This window comes from Chelmon rostratus, chromosome 18 (assembly GCF_017976325.1).
Source record: "Chelmon rostratus isolate fCheRos1 chromosome 18, fCheRos1.pri, whole genome shotgun sequence".
In the NCBI taxonomy this organism is placed as follows: domain Eukaryota; kingdom Metazoa; phylum Chordata; class Actinopteri; order Chaetodontiformes; family Chaetodontidae; genus Chelmon; species Chelmon rostratus.
In genome coordinates, this window is record NC_055675.1 from 3,070,624 (window position 1) to 3,093,694 (window position 23,071).

General features: G+C 40.8%; 1 protein-coding gene across 1 annotated transcript in view; it reads left to right on the top strand.

The window, feature by feature from the left end:
* cdk19 (cyclin-dependent kinase 19) overlaps nt 1-19,994 on the top strand; it is a 61,067-nt gene extending 41,073 nt beyond the window's left edge. The window contains exons 10-13 of the mRNA XM_041958631.1: nt 1,827-1,924; nt 2,162-2,240; nt 8,857-9,102; nt 13,124-19,994. Of these exons, the coding sequence (XP_041814565.1) occupies nt 1,827-1,924; nt 2,162-2,240; nt 8,857-9,102; nt 13,124-13,249 (549 nt within the window). The 3' untranslated portion in view covers nt 13,250-19,994. The remainder of the gene's footprint in view (nt 1-1,826; nt 1,925-2,161; nt 2,241-8,856; nt 9,103-13,123) is intronic.
* Nucleotides 19,995-23,071: the final 3,077 nt, after the last annotated feature.

The following is a 23,071-nucleotide window of genomic DNA, read 5'->3' on the forward strand; positions in this document are numbered from 1 at the left end:
GGCCGATTCGATATGCATCTCGATGCGCTGACACCGATACGATACAGTTACGATACACTGAAGCTCCCGTCGATACAATGCGATACGATTCACTCCTGCTCACGATACGATGCGATTCAAAAATGATTTGATAACGATATGACTTAACTATAAAAGGATGTTTCGATATGATGTGATCATTCAATACAGTTAGTTGCAGTATGAGAGAGTAATAGTAACATCAGGTTTTTTACCTCAGTAGCACAATTCTGCTTTATCTCTGTATCGATTTGAGGGATGTATTTAATATTTGTTTTTTTATGGAGTAACCAATAAATCATATTTTAAAAAAGACATATTTCAGTAGACAGAGCATTCAATTGTCTTTATAATTAGCACTCCTAACTCCCAATTATGTTCTCTGTCTCTATAATTATACAAAATGTATAAAACTTCACAGTTAAACAGTTTCAGAAAGCTCAGTATTAACCATGTGAATAGTGCAAATAACATGACCAGCAACACATACTACTGTCTGCCAGAATGATGTGCTTGTTTTAGTAAGTTGACTGTCCCTTACAAAGAATGAAAATCAAATAACAATGTTTTACAGAATCAAGTGTAAAAAAAATAAAAATATAACTGGCAGCCAGTAACAGCTGCTGTAAACAATACTCTCACCAAGGGGCTCAAATAGAGGTATTTCTTTCCAGAGTGCAATGTCCATAGTGCTCCTAGGAAAACCTATTGGTGTAATTTCTATAAGAAATTGAACATGTAAATAAATAACATTTCCTAACAAGCCTTTCTTAACTGCTCACAATGTAAGCAAAAAACATCAACTACTGGCAATCAAACAATGTCATTTACTGCAAACACCTCACTGATTTACCTCATATGGCTTAGTTTCAGGTTTTTCTTTAGAAATATTAACTGGTCTACATGTTCTGGGAATAGCAAAGTGCGCTGAGCAGTCACTTTTTTTTTTTTCTGCTTGTATTTATCTTGTGTTATTTGTGTTTTACCCACTCTGTAAAGTGTCCTTGAGTGTTCTGAAAGGCGCTTCCAAATAAAATGTATTATTATTATTATTATTATTATTACTATGTCACCAGCGGTACTGAACACTTGTTCAGAGGGAACGCTTGTTGCGTCGTGCTGCCGACGTACTTGATAGCCGCACGGCATTGTTTGCAAATTGCGTGCGTCTTGTCTCGCTGACCCCCTCGCTTAAAAAAACCCAAAGTATTGCCACACGTTTGATTGTGTCTTTTTTGGTGCATTAAATATCTCGTCGCGGCTATAGTCTTTCTCGTTTGCCTCGTTTGTCTGTTGTGTACAACACCTGCTTGCGTCACTGCCTGGGGACGCGATGGTGCATTCAGGTTGCCTTGAAAATACTAGAACATAGATAGAAATAGTCGATTTAACAATGGGATTTGCCGGTGTAGACAGGCTAGAAGAGATGCACCGCGAATTCACCCGTGAATTATATCCAATGCACGTTCATTCTACCGGTGCAGTCGCATCGCAAACGTTTATATCGGACCACCGATACGAATCGGTGAATCTCCACATCCCTAGTAGGTATGCAAATCACTCGTACATGTCACTTCAGAACAAACCTGTTTGTGTGAGTGCTTGTAAATGTGTGTAGAACAAGGGTCAGGAGTGAACACCCTTAAACTCGCAGTCATTGTTCCATTTGACCTCCAGTGTTCTGGAGTTGAGCCAAACACTGCAAAACATGTGCATATACTTTCTGACTACACTGACCATGGAAACGTTCTGGAATGATGAAAACATTACTACTGTGTAACAACTGTGGTATTCTTCTGTGCCTTCAGCTCCAGAAACTCCTCACAATGGACCCCACCAAAAGAATCACATCAGAGCAGGCGCTGCAGGACCCGTACTTCCTGGAGGACCCATTACCAACCACTGAGTGAGGCTTACTAAACTTTTGCAAGAGGCTTTCCTTTGTCTCGATTCAGCCAAAGAAAAACAGGCCCACAGTGATTTACCCCTTTAAGTATGAGGAATTTACTCTTTTTGCTTTAACCTCCCTTCCTGCTTTTAGTCCTGTGTTTCTGGGGAGGGAATGTGGTTTGGTTGTGGAATCCAGAGTGGTACAGTGTGTCGATGCAGACATAATGAAATCACTGTTTCTGATTGCCTCTAGTGTGTTTGCTGGGTGTCAGATCCCCTACCCGAAACGAGAGTTTCTAAATGAAGACGAGCCGGAGGAGAAAACAGAAAAGGTGATTATCCAGCTGCTGAAAACATGTCACAGCATGAAAACCATTTTGTCAGCTGACAGTATCCTTGCATTACTTCCAGAGTAACTCTCAGCAGAGACACATGTACTGCATTTGCATTTGGGTGTGAAAAAAATAACTTTTGAATTTGTGTATATTGTTTTGAGGTCTACCCCAGCTACAGAGAAGTGAAACGTACAGTGTGTAGGTACTGAAACTTAAAAGCATCGCTGAAGACTGGAGCTACACAGTGAACCTTTACATTAGAAGTGATCCAAACACCACACCAGTGTAAGATTGTCTTACTGTGTGTCCATAGAGAATAATAACAGAGGAAGAAAAACACAAGCAGGACAAACATAAGCAGCTCATTCATTCATTCATTCAGCCGTACCTCGCATGTGATCTCTGATTTATGTTCCCCACCTGACAGTAATAGCAGAGCAGTGTGATCTATGTCTGCAGTGGCTGGGATACATCCACATTCTCTCACATCATTTCACGGTTCAGTGGCCAGCTAATTTTGTTTTAGCATAGTTTGGTCAGCTTTACCAGCATTGTCATTTGTCACTGCAGTGTTAAATATTACCACAGCAGAGAATGGAAACTCTTTCAAACTCAAGCAAAATGGTGTTTTTTAGTTATTTTTTGGGGGGGTACGTCACCGTCACAACAGCTCAGAGATTCAGGTTCATGTTCGCACTGCCTCTGCGTTGTGTGAGTAAGCATGTCATCACAGAAGTAAAGAATTATAGACATTATGCTTATTTTCATGCCTGCACACCAGCGACAGCCGTGGTCAGAGGCTTTATGTTTTCAGGTTGTCCGTGAGTCAGCATGTGCGACGTATGCCCCGTTCTCGTGAACGCGATAACACCGTGAGGGAATTTCTTCAAATTTGGCACAAACATTTGCTTCAAGGATGAACTGATTAGATTTTTGTGGTCAAAGGTCACTGTGACCACACACGACACGTTTTTGGCCATAACTCAAGAATTTCTATGCTAATTATGAGAGAATTTCACGCTGATGTCTCATAGGATTCAGTGATGAAGTGGTGTTCATATCCAAAAGGTCAAAGGTCAGCTTCACTGTGGTATCATAATGTTGTGCAAAAGCACTTTTCTGGCCATTATTCAACACCATAACTCAGGAGCAGAAAGCAGATTGTGACCAGATCTCACATTTGGTCAGATGCTGAACTGATGACACTAATCTTGAAACTGAGCTGGTTGTAAAGCTCTTCTGTACATGTGTGTGTGTGAAGCATCCATGTTTAAGTTTGTAGCTTCTTTGCAGCAGCATCCATATTTGAAGCATTGTCGTCGACCACAGGCTCATTGGTTCTGCAGACATTGATCTTCAGGTGATTGTTGTTGCACCATGTGATGAAGCTCTCTATCAGTCCTCTGGACTCCTCTGGAAAAACAGTCTCTAAGTGAAGGCAGCATGTTTCTACCTGAACATTATTCACTAGAATCATAGATGTCAATATAGTGATAACTTCCATTTCACCAAAAAAGACACTTAATACATTTTATTAAATCCTTTCAAAGTCTTCACCCCATGTATTGTATGAGTCTTGACAGAGATGGATGTAAAATGCAACCTGACAGGTTAGCAGAGGCATTCAACTGCTAAGCGGTAATTTAGTTTATGTGGTTATTCGTGCTGAACGGCGTGCTTTTCACTAGAGAGCCCAAGGTGACGTCTGTAATAGCTTTACTCCAGATAGCAGTCCAAATATTTACAGTTTGCAATGACAGAACAGAACAAGCAACAAATAGTGGAGAACCTGCAACGATACGATGCAAAATGATTCATTGATGATCAAAAGAGTTGCCTATTATTCTTCTCTCGGTTTTTAACTCGACTGATTGTTTCAGCTCTCGTAGTTAACCAGCTCTGTTTAGGCACAGCCTCCTTGATATTGATTGACCGTGAGTAGCCCGATCATTTTTACCTTTCAGCATGCTACCACAGGAGTTCAGGATCAGTCAGCGTTATCTATTCTGGGAGACTGTCCCCTCCGTAATTTAGGTTTTTTTATTATTTTTTTTAACTTAGTTTTTATTTCAGTTGCATTCAGAACATATATACAAAATCACATACATCATATCTGCTATTTTTTCCTTTTTCCTTCAAAATTTTACAACTTAGTGCTTATAGGGGCATGATAACAATTCCAAAATAAAAATGAGGGCAGAGCTATAGTGACAGAATGAAAAAATAATAAATGAAATACAACAGAATGGGAGAGACAAAATACAATAAAATAAAAATAGAATAAAAAAAATGATATATAGATATCAGATCAATAATATAGATCAAATGGGTTCCTCACTGTAACAGTATACCCATTGCAGGGCCCCACCTTCTAGTGAATATATCTTTTTGAAGTCTCAGGGAGTATGTTATTTGTTCCATTTGGTATACTTCCATTATTTTTCCAATCCACATACTGTATGTCGGAGGATCAGGCTTCAGCCACTTTACTGTAATGCATTTAATCGCTGTTGCTAATAGTATTTGTACAAGATATGTTTTGGCTCTTCCATTGATGCCTTTTGGTAATAGACCTAGTAAAGCCACCATTGGGTCCCTTACAATATTTACCCCATTTATTGCATTAAGTGTTTTAAACACTTCTTTCCAGAAACTTTCCAGTTTCGGACATAGCCAAAACATGTGAATCTGACTGCCAATATGTGGGCCACAGTTTCTCCAGCATTTGTTTGAATGTATATTGTCAAATTTGGCCATTATTTCAGGTGTCCTAAAGAACCTCATGATAATCTTCCATTTGAATTCCCTTCATACATTCGAATTAGTTACCAAATGTACACCAGTACATATTTCCTCCCACATATCGCATGATATGCTGGAATTAATATCAATTTCCCATCTTTCTTTGATCTGTGTAGTATTATTCAAATTCATGCCCAAGAATATTTGGTAGCAACAGCTTATTAGTTTCTTATCCCACTTTCCTATTTGTACTTTTATCAACAATTCTTCAATTAGCGTTGGCTTAACAACTTTAGCCCAATCCTTGTGTTTTAATAAGAAATCCCTTAGCTGTAGGTACCTGAAGAAATCTGTGCTTGGAAGTTTAAATTCCTCCGATAGCTGTGTAAATGATTTTAAATTACCAGCATTGTGGAGCTGATGTAAGTTGGCGAGCCCATACTTGGACCATTTTCCAAACCCTGCATCTAATTTAGAGGGCATAAACTCATTTATATATCCAATATTAGTGAGTGCTGAAATTGTTTTAGACAGGCCAAATGTACATTTTATTGTCTTCCATATTTTTAACGTGTTTTTGGTCCATTGTCCCATATTTATTTTTTTTGAATGGACATCTAAAAATGGCAGGGACTTTAGAGGTCTTTCACATAAGCTCTTTTCAATATCGAGCTAACATGTATATGAATGGTCCTGAATCCAGACTATTAATGGTTTTAGTTGTGCAGCCCAGAAATAATATCTCAAATTTTGGAGTCTGAACCCTCCCCTTGCTTTAGGTAACTGTAGCGTTTTTAGTCTAATTCTTGGTCGCTTTCTTTGCCAGATAAATACTGAGATTAACTTGTCTAATTTGTCAAATGTAGTTTTGGGAGTAATTTAGGTTTTTAAGTGTAAGAACAGTGTCGCTCCTGGCAGAAGTCATGTCACTGTATTTGAAGCTGTATTAAAATTCAACATGAGTGGGTGGTTTGATTCTGGCAGTGGATCGTTTTCTGTCATTTGTGCTGAAGAGAGAGAAATTTCCCCTGAAGACTCATCTCACAGAGAGCTCCATTTATTTTTCAGGCTCTGTTCTTTTATTGTGGAATGTTTTGGGGACTTGTGGGACTCTCAATTACAGCTTGCCAGCTTTGAAGCTTTTAGGCACCGTAGGATGGACAGGCTGCTTTTATCATCTCAGTGTACCAGATGTATCTGGACAGTTTTACTCTCCACCCATAAAAGAGCAGGTTTTGTTACATATTCAACAATGTTGCGTTACAGTGGGACTGAAATCTGCAGGCCATTAGCGTCAACAGTCTCTTCCCTGTTCTTTCAGCTATTTTTACAGTGTAATAAATCACTAGAGGGATTCAGCTGTGACTTTGCCAGAGGCAGGGACACACTGTGCATGCAGAAACACAGTGCAGCAGGATTGGCCCCAGTAGTGGAAAGTAACTAAGTACATCTAATCGAGTACTGGACTCTTCTGAGGTACTTCCTATTTCATTCTAGTTCTACTAGCTACATTTATTTGACAGCTTTAGTTACTAGTTATTAGTTACTTTTCAGATTACAATCTGACCTAATAATACATGATGAGCTTATAGACATTGCTGGAGAGTTGTGGCTCCTTGTCATGTTTCAGAGGTGTTGGAGAGACATTTCCCCTTCTAAAGCTCTCACATACTGTTGTTTTTTTCTGTTTGGTACCACTGATTTAAAGTAGCTAACTGCATATAACATAGTTGCAACTAGTTCCACCTCCAGCAGCTACAACAGGAAAACGCTGCTCAAAACTTTGATTCTTCCGTTTCAATAATGTCATTCATTATGTGCAGCTGTGCTTTCATGGAAGTAGGATTTTAAGTGCTTAACTAAAGGATCTGAACACTTTGTTGGGCCCGTCACGTCTCATCGTTGCATCACAATAGACAGAAAGCGCTTTGTTAGAAAAAAGCCATACCAAAGCAGGTACACGTGAGCTCGGACAGACATCTGCTTGTGGTGTCTGTGAAGCCCCTGCTCCACATTAGCAGCTGCCGTCCAGATAGCAAGTGTGTGTTGCTTCAGAGTGGGGGGTGTGAGGGGCGTGAAAAGAGTGGCAAAAGACACAAATTCAATCCAACATGGACATGCACAAACAAACAAAGACTGCTGAGCCTGTGCTACGTTACAGACTGAAGTGAAAGCTGTAAGCAGGGTTTCATTGGTGGTTTGTCATGTGCAAAGTTATTAAAAATAAATCTGAAAATTACAAAAACAAAATCTTTAGTTACATGGAAATGTTTTGTATGACTATGATGTAATCAGGAATCAGGAGTCTGAATGTCATTTCTAGTGCAGAAACAGGTGCACTTACTGACTGCCAAGAATGATAGAGCTTTGATTGCAGTAAAAGAACTATTTAAGTTGAGGACTTTTTGAATCATTACATAGGTAGATATTGCCAGTAGGTAGCAGAAAGTCATGTGTATAAATGTCTAAATGGCTGGACAGACAGGAACAATAGGACCAGACAAGTAACAGTAGCTGATAAACTGTATTGACATAATTCTGCCCAGCGGTATTTCGCTTTAGATTTTGAGACCTTTACGAGTTCCTTTCTATTATGGACAGGTTTCCAAACCATGACACGAGTGAAAAAGTTAAAACCGACTCAATAAAAGCATGATAAAATGCTTTTATTGAGTCGGTTACCTTGACCTTGACCTCATTCGACAGCATGGAGTACATTTTAGAAATGTAATGTTTGTATATGTTTTCCTCGTGAAGCAGTTTCTCCACATCAGTGTAAACACGGGTAAAGTCATTCCAGGGTAATATTTCCTCCTTTTTTATGTCATTTTTTCTTTTGTGACAAAGCAAATGCTGGCTTCTTGTGATATAGAGTCATTGGTATGAGTTCATTTTATCTCAGAGGTGATGTTGGTCACACTTCCGTCTTCAGCCCAAGACTTCCATGAGTCATATCCGGCCGTATTGTAATCAACTCGGGTTGTCTATCCTGTTGATATAGTTCTGGAGTTCCATTTATAACTAAAATCACTGAATATCTGTTCTTGTAGCGAATAAAATCCAATTTGCATCCAGGAGGGGACACCATCGCCCTCAAAACAGGATGAAATAAAGTCCATTTGAGCTGCAAAATAATACTTTCAAAACTGGGTAATGAGAGGCCTTCTAATCTATAACCCATAGATATTCTGGTTGTTTTACAAGTCCATAAAAACCTTCAAATCTGTGTGTAGAGGCTTTAAAAAAACAAGTTTGAGGTAATGTAGTGCAGGACTGGAAAAGATATATCAGGGTACACATATTCACCATCAACTGGTTGCCTCCTAGCATGCATATTAGTGGCTCTTCATTAGCCATTATAAAGTACTTATTAATGCCTTATTCTGCATGACCATATTATAGAACTACTAGGCCATTAACTAAGGGTTTTCCCGCAATAGCTACTTATTGATAGTAAGTAAAGAAGTTGTTGCACATGATTTATAATCTCAGTAAACTAACCCTAACCCTTAAAAACCCTTACCCCCGACTCCCACCATCAGGCATTAATAAGTGCTTTATAATGACAAAGAGCCGATATGCAACTAATATGCATGCTAAGATACAAATAGTTAATTATGAATATGTGTACGTTAACACTGTGACCAGATGCTGCAACCTTGGTAATATATTCATTTTCACACAGTCGATTCTGCCAATTAGAGTAAAACTCATCCACCTAGATCATAGATCATCTTGAATTCGACTTTTTATGATCATTTGCACAGTTATTCCAAGATATGTCATACCATTTAGAGCCACTTAAATGTTTGTTGATACAAAACTTGTGATCAAAACTTGTTTATTGGTTAACCCATGTGTCCGTCTGCAGAACCAGACCCAGCAGCACCAGCAGACGACAGGCCAAACTCAGGCCCAGAACCAGCAGCAGACAGCAGCCCAGCAGGCCACCTCCCAGCAGAGCTCGGCCCAAACCAACGGCACCACCGGAACCACGGGGGGCACCGCTGGCGGGGGTTTACAACACGGCCAGGACCAGGGCCCCCCCAACAAGAAACCTCGGATTGGGCCCTCTGGGGCCTCCTCAGGCACTGGGGTGCTACAGTCAGAGTACCAGGTTGGTGGGATTTCACATTTTAAGTTTAATATCCAGGAGGTAGTGGCTGGCTTCTGATATTCTCTATTTTTCCTTCCTGTCAACAAATCTCATGAAAACACCCAAACCAGCAGTGAACTGATCCTACTAGCAAGTATTGAGTGTGTCTCAAAGCCTGATACTTCCTCCTCTGTGCCTCCATTGTTTCCATAAAACTATGAAAAAGTCACACTATATTGCACTGGAAGACATGTTTGTTCATTACCATGAACTGTAGTTTTCAGTCCCACACACAGCTGTATACCTGCTGCAGGAAACACTAGCAGCACACCAAATGTGGATTTATCCACATCTGAAAATAGTCCCCAAATCCACTGCTTCTTCCTGTTTGAGTAACTTTTGCTTCGCCTTTTTTTGACATCGTCAGTAAGAACATTGGGTTCAGGGCCATCTCTGTATACCATTTATACAGAGGTTGAAGACCCTTTGTGCCATTTTTGGCAAACTTTGATTTACAGGATTTTTTCATCAATGTGATGACATCCTTTGATTTTTCAGTTATTTAATTGACTTGACAATCCCTTTATTTTAGCGACAGGATATTTTCAAACACATTTACAGATAGAATACTATATTATACTCATATGTATGTGTGTAGCTATGCGTAATAAGGCCCAGGAGTCCTACACTGTTCACTTAGTATGGATGTGAGAACTCACTTAAGACTGAAGTCAGCATCACCATCAAATGATATGACAGCAACATTTGTGATCTTACAAATGCACCTATTCACTAACTGACGGTGGTGAAATAGTTCGTTAATTCAGGGAAATGAACTGATCTAATTTTCTACTGTTCTGTGTTAAATATCATTGTTCATGTAATGTCTTTGGGACAGACAAAACAAGCATTTGGAAGGCGTCACCTTGGACTCTGGGACATTGTGCATGGCATAGTCTGACATATTATAGACTAAATATATTTGATTAGTAACAAAACAATCACCTGATGAAGCAGTAATGAAAACTCTCACGTGCAGCCTGACATTCCAGTAGCTGTCTTGTAGCCTGCCAATGCTGCAGAAGGATTTATCCTCAACTTTTTTGCACATCAGAAAGAAGTGGAGGAACTGCAGGGGTCCGTACACGGATGTTATGGAATGTCAGCAGTGTTATCTGTGTGTGTGTGTGTGTGTAATCTGTGTGTTTTGTATCTGTTGAGACATACACACACACATACACATATAATACACCAAACAACAACGGCTTACTGATTAAGACTGAGCATTCCACATTGTCCTGCTGGCAGAGCTGATAGCAGGTCACTGTGGTGCCTGCAAGCTTCTGCTTCCTATTCTGGCCTCTGTGTGATCTTTGGCTCAAGTCTTATCACAGGACTGAGAGTGGGAGATTTCTGAGTGGAGGAAAGGGTGTGATTAAATAAGGGCAGGGCCAGGAGAGCTTGTCAGTGAGGGCACTGCACATGTTCAGTGCCTCTGTATGGTGACACTATCAGGCCGGCGTAAAAGCACATCACATGTATGGGTATATATAGCATTGGCTGAGGCTGCATGTGGGACAGCTGGTAGCTGTCAGGCCTCAGCAGATGTATAAATAAAGCAGCGGAGTGGGCTGACATACCGGGAGGGTGGCTAGCTGTCTGACAGCGCCGTCACTGCCGGCATCCTACTTTTCCCCTCATTGATCCAGGCCCTGCAGGCTATCCCACCATGCACCACTCTCCATTCATTCTCCTAAATGATGCAATGTTGTACATGTGACCTGGACTGAGTGGCGTAGATATGTAATCAGTTCAGCTGAGGTCCCGGTCCTCACAGCCAGCTTCACGCTGATTGCAGCAGCGAGTTTGAATGTCCAGCTTCACACTTTATCACTTTTCGTCTTCTTTCTCTTTGCTGGTGAACGTGTTTGATCCATTAAATGAATAATACAACTGTTTAAAGTGGTGTTTCACTGAGCAAAGGCTGAGAAATGCTGACTTTTATTTCCAAACCTCAGAAACACCAGATCTTACCATACCATAATGTTAAATGGACTGCATTTATATAGCAACCAACCACTCAAAGCACTTCACAGCACGTTCACATTCTTCCATTGACACACACATTGAGTGTGGGGCTCAGTACCTTGCCAAAGGGATCGAATCACTGATCTGACTGAGATCTACCCACTCTGCCTTCTGAGCCACAGCCGTGAGACCCCCCCTACCTGGTAAACACTCATATCTTTCAAACTCTAAGGCCCCAGTTTGTGATGCAAGCTTTCTGTTAATGTGTAGTCTCCAAGGCAGAGTTGAGATACAAAGCCAGGAGCTTGACAAACGTACCCAGACAGCTGTTTTTAAAAGCTTCGTCATGACGAGTAAACTGATGTTCAAGTGTTGAAGTGTAAAATTGGTTGCCTGTCCCTATAAAACCAATCAACAACAACCCTATCTTCCCCACGGCAGCTGATTTTCATGATCATGGAAGTCATTCTTGGACTGCATCGGTGTTAGAGCAGCATTTTACTGCTGGAACTGCTGGACTACAGTCTGGTGGTCTAAATAGTGCCCCCCAAACTACAGTCAGTAGATAAATCTGAGGGCTCATAAAGATAAATTAAGATAAGATAAGATAAACTTTATTTAGCCCCAGCTGGGGAAATTCTGTGTTTCACCAATAGAAATAGCAATAGCAAGGCAATGGGAAATAAAAAATACAAAAGACAAATAAGAAGTGATTAATGAAAGACGAAAGAAGACAAAACAATGCTCAGCCACACACATTTGTTTCATTCTTCAAACTTTTCTCTGATCTTTGCTGTTCTGTGTGATGAGTTTCACCTGTTTGGGCCTCAAACAGATATTCACCTGAAAATGTTTGAGAACTCGTGTCTTCAATGGAAGACTGCATCAATGACGAGCAGCCTCAGCTCAGTATGCGTATCCTGTGGTTTTTATGTCAAATTGTAATCCGAAAAGCCACTAAAGATGTAATAAATGCAGTGGAGTAAAAAGAAGAATAGTCCTCTCTTAACTGTAGTGGAGTAAAATGGTATAAAATGGAAATATTAAAATACAGTACACAACCTCAGAAGTGCAAATGTACTAAAATGCTGCTTTCGTACTCTTATTCACTTTCTTGCCAATAGTTAGATGTAAAGATTGATATCACTAAAACATCTTTCCACTTAATATGGAGCTAGGTGATTAGCTTAGCTTAGCATCAAGGGCGAAATCTGCAGTCAGACACCAAAGCCACGGCTGCTGTGTGTAAATGCACACATGGCTGTCCCAGTTTAAAGGTGGAGTCATGGTTTCAGCTGCTGCGTGATGCTGCAAGTGTTTAATAGACTTAAAAGAAAGAGTCTGACACACAGCCAGCTCCGGACAACAAACACTCCAACCATTTCTACAAAATCCCAGATCCATCCAGTGACACCTGATTGACATTATTGAGAGTCAGACATTGACTCTAACATGTTTCAGACTAGCCTGAGTCACATTTCTAGCTGTGTTTTGATGGATATTTCAGCAGGTGATGTTATAGATGTGATGTGTGAAGAGAAGTTCGCTCTCTGCAGTCTCTGTGCTGAAAGGTGGAGAAAAGTACGGCTCACTCTAAACAAAACTTTCCCGATCTTATAAAAGCTCCATCTATATGTGCAGCGTCTTGTTCTCCCCCCTTCCTCTGACTCTCTGTTACATTACAGTGCCAGTTCTGAGGACTGGAAGTATTTGGGTCTAAGCTCAAAACACTCTGCAGCCTGCAGGACCTGCAGGATGAACCCAAAGCTTTGGCGCGCGCTCACAGCTGCTCCAAGCGGTGTAGACTCCAAATGCTGCTCGCTAAAAACTAGTTACAGTGTGTAACTCCCCATGAAACCACACAGCCTTTAATCTTAATTCAGTTATTGAATAAATAATAAATAGATTCATTGATTGCCCTCTCAAAACTGCACACATACAGTCAGAGTTACAGATATTAGCAGTAAGATCCCATCACTGACACTCTCTCCACCTTTCTCTGTCTTTCCGTCAGCACTCCGGCCCCCGCCTTGGTTACCAAAGCAACGTCCAGGGTTCCACTCAGCCCCAGAGCACCATGGGATACTCGTCGTCTTCCCAGCAGAGCTCCCAGTACTCCCACCAGACCCACCGCTACTGAGGCTCCAGTCGCTCTTAACCAGCAGAGGAGTCGGCCCCTCCTCCTCCAACCACACGTCACAGCACACCCTCGACTCCGGCCGAGGCGTCGCCCCCTCATCCCGGTCAGACCTCCCTCCGTGCATCACATCATCATTCCACCTCAACCATCCTCCTTTTCAAGCCTCCAGCGGCACCAGAACATGACGGCGAACAAACATAGGAACCAAAAAAAATGTAAGACGGAGCTCTGCCTCGTTGGGCTGGTGGAGCGTTTTTAAAGCAACTGAAAATAATGTAAGATAGATGCGAAGGCATCACACACAGACTCAGAACCATGGCACTTACAAACGCAACGTTCCTCACGAGGAAGAATCGCAGCTGTGTTCATATATGTACATTATATAGCACCTTTTTCTATTTGATTTTTTTCCTCTCACTTATTTGCTAGAGTTTTCAAGTTTACCTTGATAGTTGATGTCACTGTAAATATTGTTAAATATGGAAGTGATGGGATGAAACGATACACAGGAGGAAAAGCCCTTTATTGTTATCTCTAGTGTACTATTTACCTTGGATAATCAAAAAGCAGAAGAAGCTGGAGCCGACCCTGTCCTTTTAAGAAAAGAAGACAGTCACATGTTTCTACACAGAAAACATCGGCTCTTGAGCTGATGCAATTGCAGGGAAATATTAAATGCGCAATTTAACTTAATCTTCTTATCATAGGGTTTCTATATTTGGACCTGTCTTTCTCTAGATTTGGATTTGGAAAGTAAGAAAAGTAGATGTGTTTTTACAGCTCTAAGTTCTGTATATTCTGATTCACTCCACTACCTTTAGAGATAAGAAGCATTTGACAGCCGAGCTTTGTTTCCTCTGACAGTGACGACAGCGTATTCAGCAGGTTGGACGCCTCTCGTTTGTGGCCGGCGGCTCTGGAGTGTTTTCTTGTCCAGGAGCTGCCGGTGGACACTTTGCTCTGACACCCGACTTATCGTGGACCCTCAAGACTTTCAAGGTTTCCGAACACGAACGTGCGCATAAACGTACAGGGCAGCTAACAGTACGCCCCCCCCTTATATGCTCCATGAGACTGTTACTGCCTGATGTCAGATTGTTTTTTTAAAGTTTTAATGTATCATTGTTGCCCTGTGAGCGCGTGTGTGTGAGTGTGTGTGTGCGAGTGTGTACAGTATGTTTTTTATGCATGTTGTTTATCCTTTGACTTACTAGAACTGCACTGATCGCTGAACTGATCTGCGAAGAGCTGGAACAAACGTGGCTGGGTTTCGTTGTTGGGACGCTCGTCCTCGTCCACTGCGACCCTCTGTGACACACACACATGGTTTGGTAGAGACACGTGGGTGCGTTCTCTAATACAACAAGGAGGCACGAGCAACAATAATCAAACTAAGTATTGCTAGAAATGTGCAGTGTAAATCCTCAGTGCCTCTACGACAAGTATTCTTTCCTCTTTGTCCTTTTCAGGCGTGTATACAGGAAGCCACCTGCCTGTGCGTCTGTTTTATTTGTGATGTCATGAGTCCATCTTGTAATACATTCAGTGGTGGAATGTGAGTACAGTCACCCAAGCACTGTACGTGAAAGCACAGCTTGATGAGATGAGAAGGTCGATACCACTCTGTATGATAAATATGAAGCACCAGCCAGTTAGCTTAGCTTAGCACAAAGACTGGAAACAGAGGGGCGAAACCCTGAGTCTGTCTGTTTCCACGGTAGCTGTTTCTCCTGTTTCCAGTCTTTATGCTAAGATGAGCTAACTGGCTGCTGGCTGTAGTTTGATGTTTAGCATACGAGAATGATATCATTGCTCTCGTCTAACTCTCCGCAAAAAAAGTGAAGAGGTTATAGTTAGAAGTTTCCCAAAATGTCACTGTTTCCTTACTTCATACTTCTACTCCACTACATTTCAGAGGAAATATTATATTTTTTACTCCACTACATTTATTCAAGAGATTGAGGTACTAGTTACCGCTAGAATGAAGATTCCTTCCCTGATGCCTTTTTTTCCAACAAATATTCATTTCTTTAAAATATATGTGAAAAAATCCAGTACAGTCAGAATAATCCAGCCTGTTTCAATGAGAATCCATTTTCTAAATCAAGTGTTATTTTTCAGGTTTCTAGTGCAGCTCATACAGTCAGGTCTTTGTACAGATTCATTTGAAATAAAAACAAGCTGAAATTAGCAGCTGCATTATCAGATTTCCTGTTTGAAGAAAAGCTGTGACAAAGTTTTTAGGACCTCTTCAAAGCCAGAATTCCTCTTGACATTGTGGCCCTTGTATATAAAGCAGTTTAAATAGCTGCCTCTACAACAGCTCTAACAGCAAATGTTACTTACTCTACTACTTTTAATACTTGATGCAAATGTTGCTGAAAATACTTCTGGCTGATCTTCAATGGAAGACTTTTTCTTGTAAAGAGTATTTCTACATTGTTGTTTTATTATTTTTACTGAAGTAAAGCACCTGTATACTACACCCAGTTAAACAAATGTTCAAGGGCAAGCGTCAAAGTGAGGCTTGCTTTCTACTCCCCTCCTCCTTTTTGTCTCCCCACAACTTGCTCCCTCCTCACTGGTCCTGCTCAGTCACGTGACCGGCCGCTCGTGCAGGTTGTATTAAAGAATGCACCCAATTACTTGACTGTAACTGTAGCTGCGTTTGCTCCAACACAGACATGGCCACAGCAGGGTGGGGGGAGGTAGAGCTGTATTAGGCGGACGTGTGGCCTGCAGTGGGATGAGCAAACACTGACACCTTGTGGTTGAAAAGAGAACTGGACCTCTGTCCTTTGTAAAACTGCAAGTATACAAGTAGATATGTTGTTGCACGAGTTAAAGCAATTTCACCTGAACATGCAAGTCATGCGTGTTGTAGTATCCGACTGATATTGTCTCCAGAAATCCAGTCATGTCTCACTGATGAGGAAAGTAACCACCTGCTTTGTTCTCAGTAAGATGATACTGATTATTATTTCCACCTCTGTGTTCAAACATGTCTCCTTAAGGCATTTGGTTCATGCTTTGATACCTGGATGTGTCTCAAATGTAAGAGAGACTCTCTCTGCAAAATCTCTTCAGTGACTCCTCAGTGTTGTTGCATGCCGGCTCTTATTCTGCATCAGCCAGGTGGATTACAGTCAGTGTTGCGGGTTTGGGGCCACTTCCATCCAAACTGCAAAAAGTTTCATTTTCAGTTCCACTTTTTTCAGCAAAATCAACATGCAATTGGAGGGATTGGAAACAAGTGCAGATGAACCTGTGTCCAGTCCTGACATTTTAATCTGACAAGTTGCAGCAGCGTCATTCTAAAATGACATATTTTTAAAAAAGTCATATTTTCTTCTTCTTTTTTTAAGTGTTTAATGGCACAAACTGAAAAAAATGCTAATTTTTGATTATATCAGTGTTTGGTTGACTAAAACATGGCAGGCTGGATCTTGTACATTTTACTCATATTTAAAGCTGCATTTATTTTTATTTTTTTTTGGCAACTTCAAGTGAGCAGAAAAAAAATATAGCATAACATAGCAATGACAAATCATCACTTTATGGAGAGCTGAAGTCATGACATCATGCCCAAACTGTGGGCTCCCCTGTTCATATTGTAGCACTAATCAGCAGCACAGCAGCACTATTACAAGCTACTAGAAGTTTAAAACATCACGACTTTAAGGATTGACAAAGATTCATTTGTTAGCATACAAAAAATTACAGCTCACATGAAAGAATACCAGTGTAGCCGCAGCACTGGAACTTCTGTTACTGTCACTTCATTTCTTTCATATCCAAAATATCCACCAGTGCTCTGTTCTAATGTCATATTTCCAGTATTTATTCTCAGCTGTGTGTAATCTGCCATTTCCCCATAAACTGGGGAAATACTGTTTGTTAGAAGCTGACAATAGAAATGTTACATAAACAATATAGAGTAAAACTGAATGAGCCTTATTTAGACATACAGAGTGAAACAGGCATATTTTTATATGAAAGATCGTCTTGCAAGGCTTTTGACCTGCAAAGACTTTGAGGAAGGTTTTCTTGCCTGTGGAACAGAACAGTTCTGGTTTCACTTCAGCTCTCTATGAAGTTGATATGGCTAATGCATTGCCAAACAGTGGCTTATCTAACAACTTGTAGACATGGAGCAACACTAGAATTCTTCTGGAGTCGTGTTTCTGGCCACCAGGACATGAATCCAATATTCACTGTCCTTTTGGCTCCATTGTGGTTTCCAACTCCTGAATAAATCTGGCTCTATTATCTGGCTCTTTGGCTGGCTTGGATATTTTATTATGTACAGTTGCTAGCTGCAAACTGTCCATCTGCCATTTGGTGCTAGACAGCTAGTTTTTCCACTGCAAACAGCTGCCTGCGGCTGTAAATGAGGTCGATAAGAGCAGAGTTTGTGGACCAAAACAACGCGCTAAAAGAAGCTGGAACACTGAATAGGTCTGAGTGGGACTGCAGAGTCCGGTGATAATCCTCTGCAGGTTTGTCCCTGGAAGTGACCCCTTTCACATGACACATAGTTATTTTGATAGTTTTCTTGTTAATTAAACAAATACTGATTAGTGCAGCTCAAAAGACAAACTTCAGGTAATGAGACTCCAGCCTGAATGTACTTGTAAAGCGTTTCGGACGCGCTCTCTTCACGGCGTGCGTTGCTGTAGTTGTCGGGTTCATCTTGTCCACTTTTGTTCTGACAGTCTGGCAGGCAGATCCAGGCAGACGCGTATGTGATGGGGATCAAAACCAGCAGCTATTCAAAGGTTTTCTCCTCCCTTTGGTGTGTGTATCTGAAGTCAAACCGAGTAGCAGCGAGGATACGTTAAGACGCTTTGTTGTAAATTTCTCTCTCCACACAAGCGAGGTGTCACAAGTATTATTGAGCATGAGGCTCCAGTGGGAGACAAATTACTGTCAAATAACTCCTATGCAAAAAAATCCCAGACTAAAGCTTTCACTTAGGTTGCTTAGGTTTTGCAGTTGACAGCTTTTATTATATTTCGATGGGTGATGTGTATCATTCCTTGTGTAATATTGAGTACAGTAGTCGGAGACAGCGCTCACTCGTCCTTTTTTCCACAGCATTTTGAAATGTACTCTAAATGAACTATTGTAAAGAAATGCATATATATGGATAGTATACAATCATATTTATTATTTCCATACATCTATGAATAATACCCATTTTTTTTAACTTTCCTCTGCCTTAACTATAGTAGCTATAGAAAGGGACCTCTGTCAGACAAAGCAGGCATCACTAGACGGTATTTCTGGTTATTTTAGAGTCATCTCCTCTCTATATGCTCACATGAAATCATGTCTAGTTACTGAATGTGTTCATGCCACCTCAATGTACAGTAGAATGAAGGTGACGCCGTTGTTTGGGATCACTCGCCGGCTTCTTGAGGTTGGTTTCGACTTTGTCACGCAGATATTCCACAGTGTCACTGTTTTTACAGGAATGATAAGAATCCACGGTTTTATTTGTGTGGATGGTGCCTTTTTGTAGTCGTTCATCTTCTAAAGATGTCATGGGAATTTGTTCCAGATGATTTTTTTTTAAATATCATTTTATGTTTGTATCGTCACGCCTCCTCCTCTGTTAGCTCTTTGGGTCTATGTCCTCTTTTTTTCCTCATTACTATGTAGCATATTGTTATTTACACAATGTGGAAGCTAACAGCTGAATCTATTTTCTTTCAGTTCATTGTGTCTCACCTCTAAAGACTGCAAACAATCCTGACGGGGGATTCGCTCTTGTTTTCTCTTCTAATAGATATTGTCCTCACACATTACTGAAGCGCAGTTATAAGTGTGTTTTGAAATGCTGTACATAAAAACACATTTTAAGAATTTCTCATTGAGATATTGATACAATAATTGTCTTTTAATGCACTGTTGTTGCTCAAATATTTAGTGGTAAATAAAAAAGTATTTAATGTTTTTTAATGTCTTGCTTTAGACACTAAAGTTCTGGCAGTGCTATGAAAGTTATCCGGCAGATGATTCTTCTCTCTGTGTGTAGATATGGACAGACACACATTAGTACACGCCTATATGAAATCTAGTGCACCTCGAGGCCGCTCTCCTCTCACATTTCCTCCTTTTTGATAGTATTGCATGTGCCTGTCTTTTTCCAATGGAGAACGTAAGCACTTGTCGTCGCCCTCTCTCAGCAGTTTGTACAGACGGACAGACGCTCCATCTGCAAGTCTCTGCGATGCCTTCAATGCCCTCCGTGCCGTTCAAATGGCAAGCCTCGTTCTGCTTGTGCCACAAAACGTGGTTGCAATAGTCCTCTATCCCATCAGAGTCTCTTTTAATAAATGGTTCCCTGTTGTGGAAGAAATTTAATGTTGTGGTCTGACGTAAAACAAACTCTTGTTTAATGAAACATTTTTTAATGGATCGACGTACTTAAGTCTTGAGCTGCATCAGCAGAATGCTTTGCAGGTGGGGGCGTCTGTCTACTCTTCTACATTCTCTCTGTATTACGTGTGTGCGTGCGCACAGGTTTGAAATATACGTATGGCCTAAATGTATTGTCTTTTCATAGCATTTACAGGTAAGGCAGCAATAGCTCAATGGAGGAAAATCAAAAAAAGAAAACATTTATTTAGCTGCTTTTAGCAAACTTGTCCAAATTTCACTGTACAAATGACTGTTAAATGAGAAAAAAAGTCATGTATATTTATTTTATATCCTCTATTATAATAAAATCTCTTTTGTCTCAATCACTTTCACGTGTACGGTAGTTTTTGGGAGCGCTGCAGCAGCTGAGCTCTGCTGCGGCTAACCAGTGTTGCTGTTCCTGTTGACCACTTGATGTCACCCAAGGGTGGCTGTTCACTGTGCTGGTGCCATTCAGTGACTGATCAGCCCCGCTGCAGCACAGTCCTCTCAAAAAGATACAAGTCATTTTATGTTTTATAAGGGGTACGCTTTAAACTACAAACTAAATCCCATACTGCAACTTGCCCTTCTGTTGACTTTTCCAGAGCACACGGTACATTTTGAGTTATATGTTTTTGCAAAAACATTGATATAGAGATGCTTTTTGTACTGAAATACATTTTGTACAAATATTCTATAGCACCTGTGTTAAGTACACTTGTTTCTGATAGTTTAAAGAAATAGTGGTGACTTTTTTTATTTAATAAAATGCTCACAGCCCCTCATACTGAGAAGTAGAGAAAATGCCGCTCTTGGGCCAGCAGCTGCTTAGCTTAGCATAAAGGCTGGATAGGACTCGGAAGTGTAAAAGCAACAATCTGTGACAAAATATTTTCAATAAAACTTCCACTTACTAGCTTTTTGGTGTTTTGAACCACATCTCATGGTCTGGAATGGAACTGAGGTTGGTTGTAGATGTGGGAGATGGTAACGTCTTGATTTAAAGGGCCTCCTTGATCTGTCTCTGGTTTCCCAGTGGCTCCAGTGACTTTGACTGCTTCCCAGCTATTCAGTGGATGTTTTTCAATGAGCTAGACGTCATTATAAATTCTATGTGCATCTCTTCCAAACAACAGGGGGCCTTTTCATTAGACCTTCTTCTCCCTATAAAAACATTATTTTTATCCAGACTAAGTGAGACACGTAAAAACATGTGGTTCAATTTCATCTTTTTAAAAGCTGTGATCAAATCTCAAACAGAAATATCAAATCCTGGGCAATAAAAGCAACCCAGTCTATTTGACTGGATATCTAAAGAGGTAAGTGGGGAACCAGCCCTTGTGTGGGTTACTGCCAAGCGACAAGCTTTTCTAATTCCACAAATGGTCCAATGCTTCTATCCTCTTCCTGAAAATGTACCTTCCAGACAGCTACTGTTCTCATTAATGGCTTGAAATACAAATTCCACAGACTCCAAAATTGTTAGAGAAAGGTAATCCATCACACCGAGCATTTACTGGTCTTTATTTTTGTCAAAGTCAGCAATAATGGATACTTTATGAGGAAAGTGAACTTGTTCCTGCTTTTAACCCTATTTACCAAGGTTACACACAGACACACACACACACTCCATCTGCAAACATAAGAGTGAATGTCTTTGGATGATTTGAGCACTTATATCCACTATCAAGACATTCCACAAGATGCGTCAAGTAAGCGCTGCGTTCGCTTCTCTTTATGGGCTGCTGGTTTGACAAGTGAAACCAGTGCAGGCAAGCTGAGACTTGGCATCGTCCTCATGAGTCCTGGCAGAAGCTGGATCGACAGCTCAGCCTGCAGTGTTGCTGCTGCTACTTAAAGGAAATTTATGACCTGGAGAGGGCTCAGCACAATGTATTAACACAGATGATCCCATTTCCTGCTCTGTCTCCAGGTGCTGCTGCTCGGGTCAGCTACTGAGGAACAAGCACCCCGCACACACTGAAGTGTATAAACCTTAACCCGAACCCAACTGTGCAACTACGTTATACTGGATGTTCAGCAGCAGACAGAGACCAGACTTTCCGTGTACTTCAGAATTTGTAGCTGACACCACGCTGCCTGTCATACCAGCACTGTGGAAGATAAACTGCTGTAAATCGTGTTAAGAAATGCTTTGGTTTAATACAACATAGATAGAATAGAATCAATAGCATGACTTAGTTTGGTTGCTTTTGTCTTTCACTCCATTCATTACCATACGTACATGCAGGTACATGCAACAAACAGGACATGACACAACATGAACGTAGTATGACGTAACATGGCATGACAGACAGTAGAAAGCGTGACAGCCACATGACATGAACATGACATGATACAACCTCATATGACATCAGATAAACATGCCACACCATTTTAGCGAAACGTACTTGAACATAGAGGGTTGGTCCACCCAAATAATAGAAAGAAAAATGCAAAACCCCACCACCTGAGCCATAACAGATGAATAAAGGGCCCCAGGCCACCATTAAATTAAAGGATATGGCTGGCAATATTCAGCATTTTACTTACTGTCAACAAATGTGATGAAATGACCAAAACCAACAATGTTAGTCCGCCTCTCAATACTTTCCTACAATCCCTGCTTGTCTGTGGCATTCCACGCTTCCATTGGTTCCAGCTGAAGAAGATGGAAATCTTTAAAAATGGGTCATGAATAAAGACTCCTAAACATTTCCTAAAACAGGTGGTCACTGAAGCTCATAGCAAATTTCACTCAGACAGGAGAAAATAGTGCTTCTGTAGGGGATTATTTTCAGGGGCGGATTAATCTACATTTGCTGCTCTGGTGAGTATTTGGGGCAACAGCACAGTGTTTGTGGGACTGAATCAATATGAAGCACAGTGTGTGTGTTCCTACTAGTGAAGGAACGTGTCACCCAGTGCAACAGTGTGATATGATGAGTTTTTAGAGATTTCACCATGATAACAAAATGTCCTGCGTATCAGCCACAGTGGTGGTAGGACATCAATATGGGTAGTTGTATCGTTGCATGGCTTATTTTCTTTCCAGTTTCAGACTGCTTTTATTAGTGCCATTTAAAACACTGAGATCCATATTATCTATTGACATTAAAGACATATTAGTAATTAGTTTAGACATTGAATACTCCCTATGAATACCACATAATATTATAAAATAGCTTCCTCTATCACATTTTAGAATAAAACCTATACCTTCTGTGGGATATAATGTATATGTAATGGCATTCAAACATTGTCAAGACTTGAACATTGATTATTTCGATGTTCAGGGGTTAGTTGGTATATTGTGAGTGTACAGGAAGACAGTACCAGTCGCCGCCTCTGCCTCTCTCTCTCTCTGCTGGCCAGCTCGCTGCCTGGCGTGGGTTGTTCGACTGATGTCTCGGT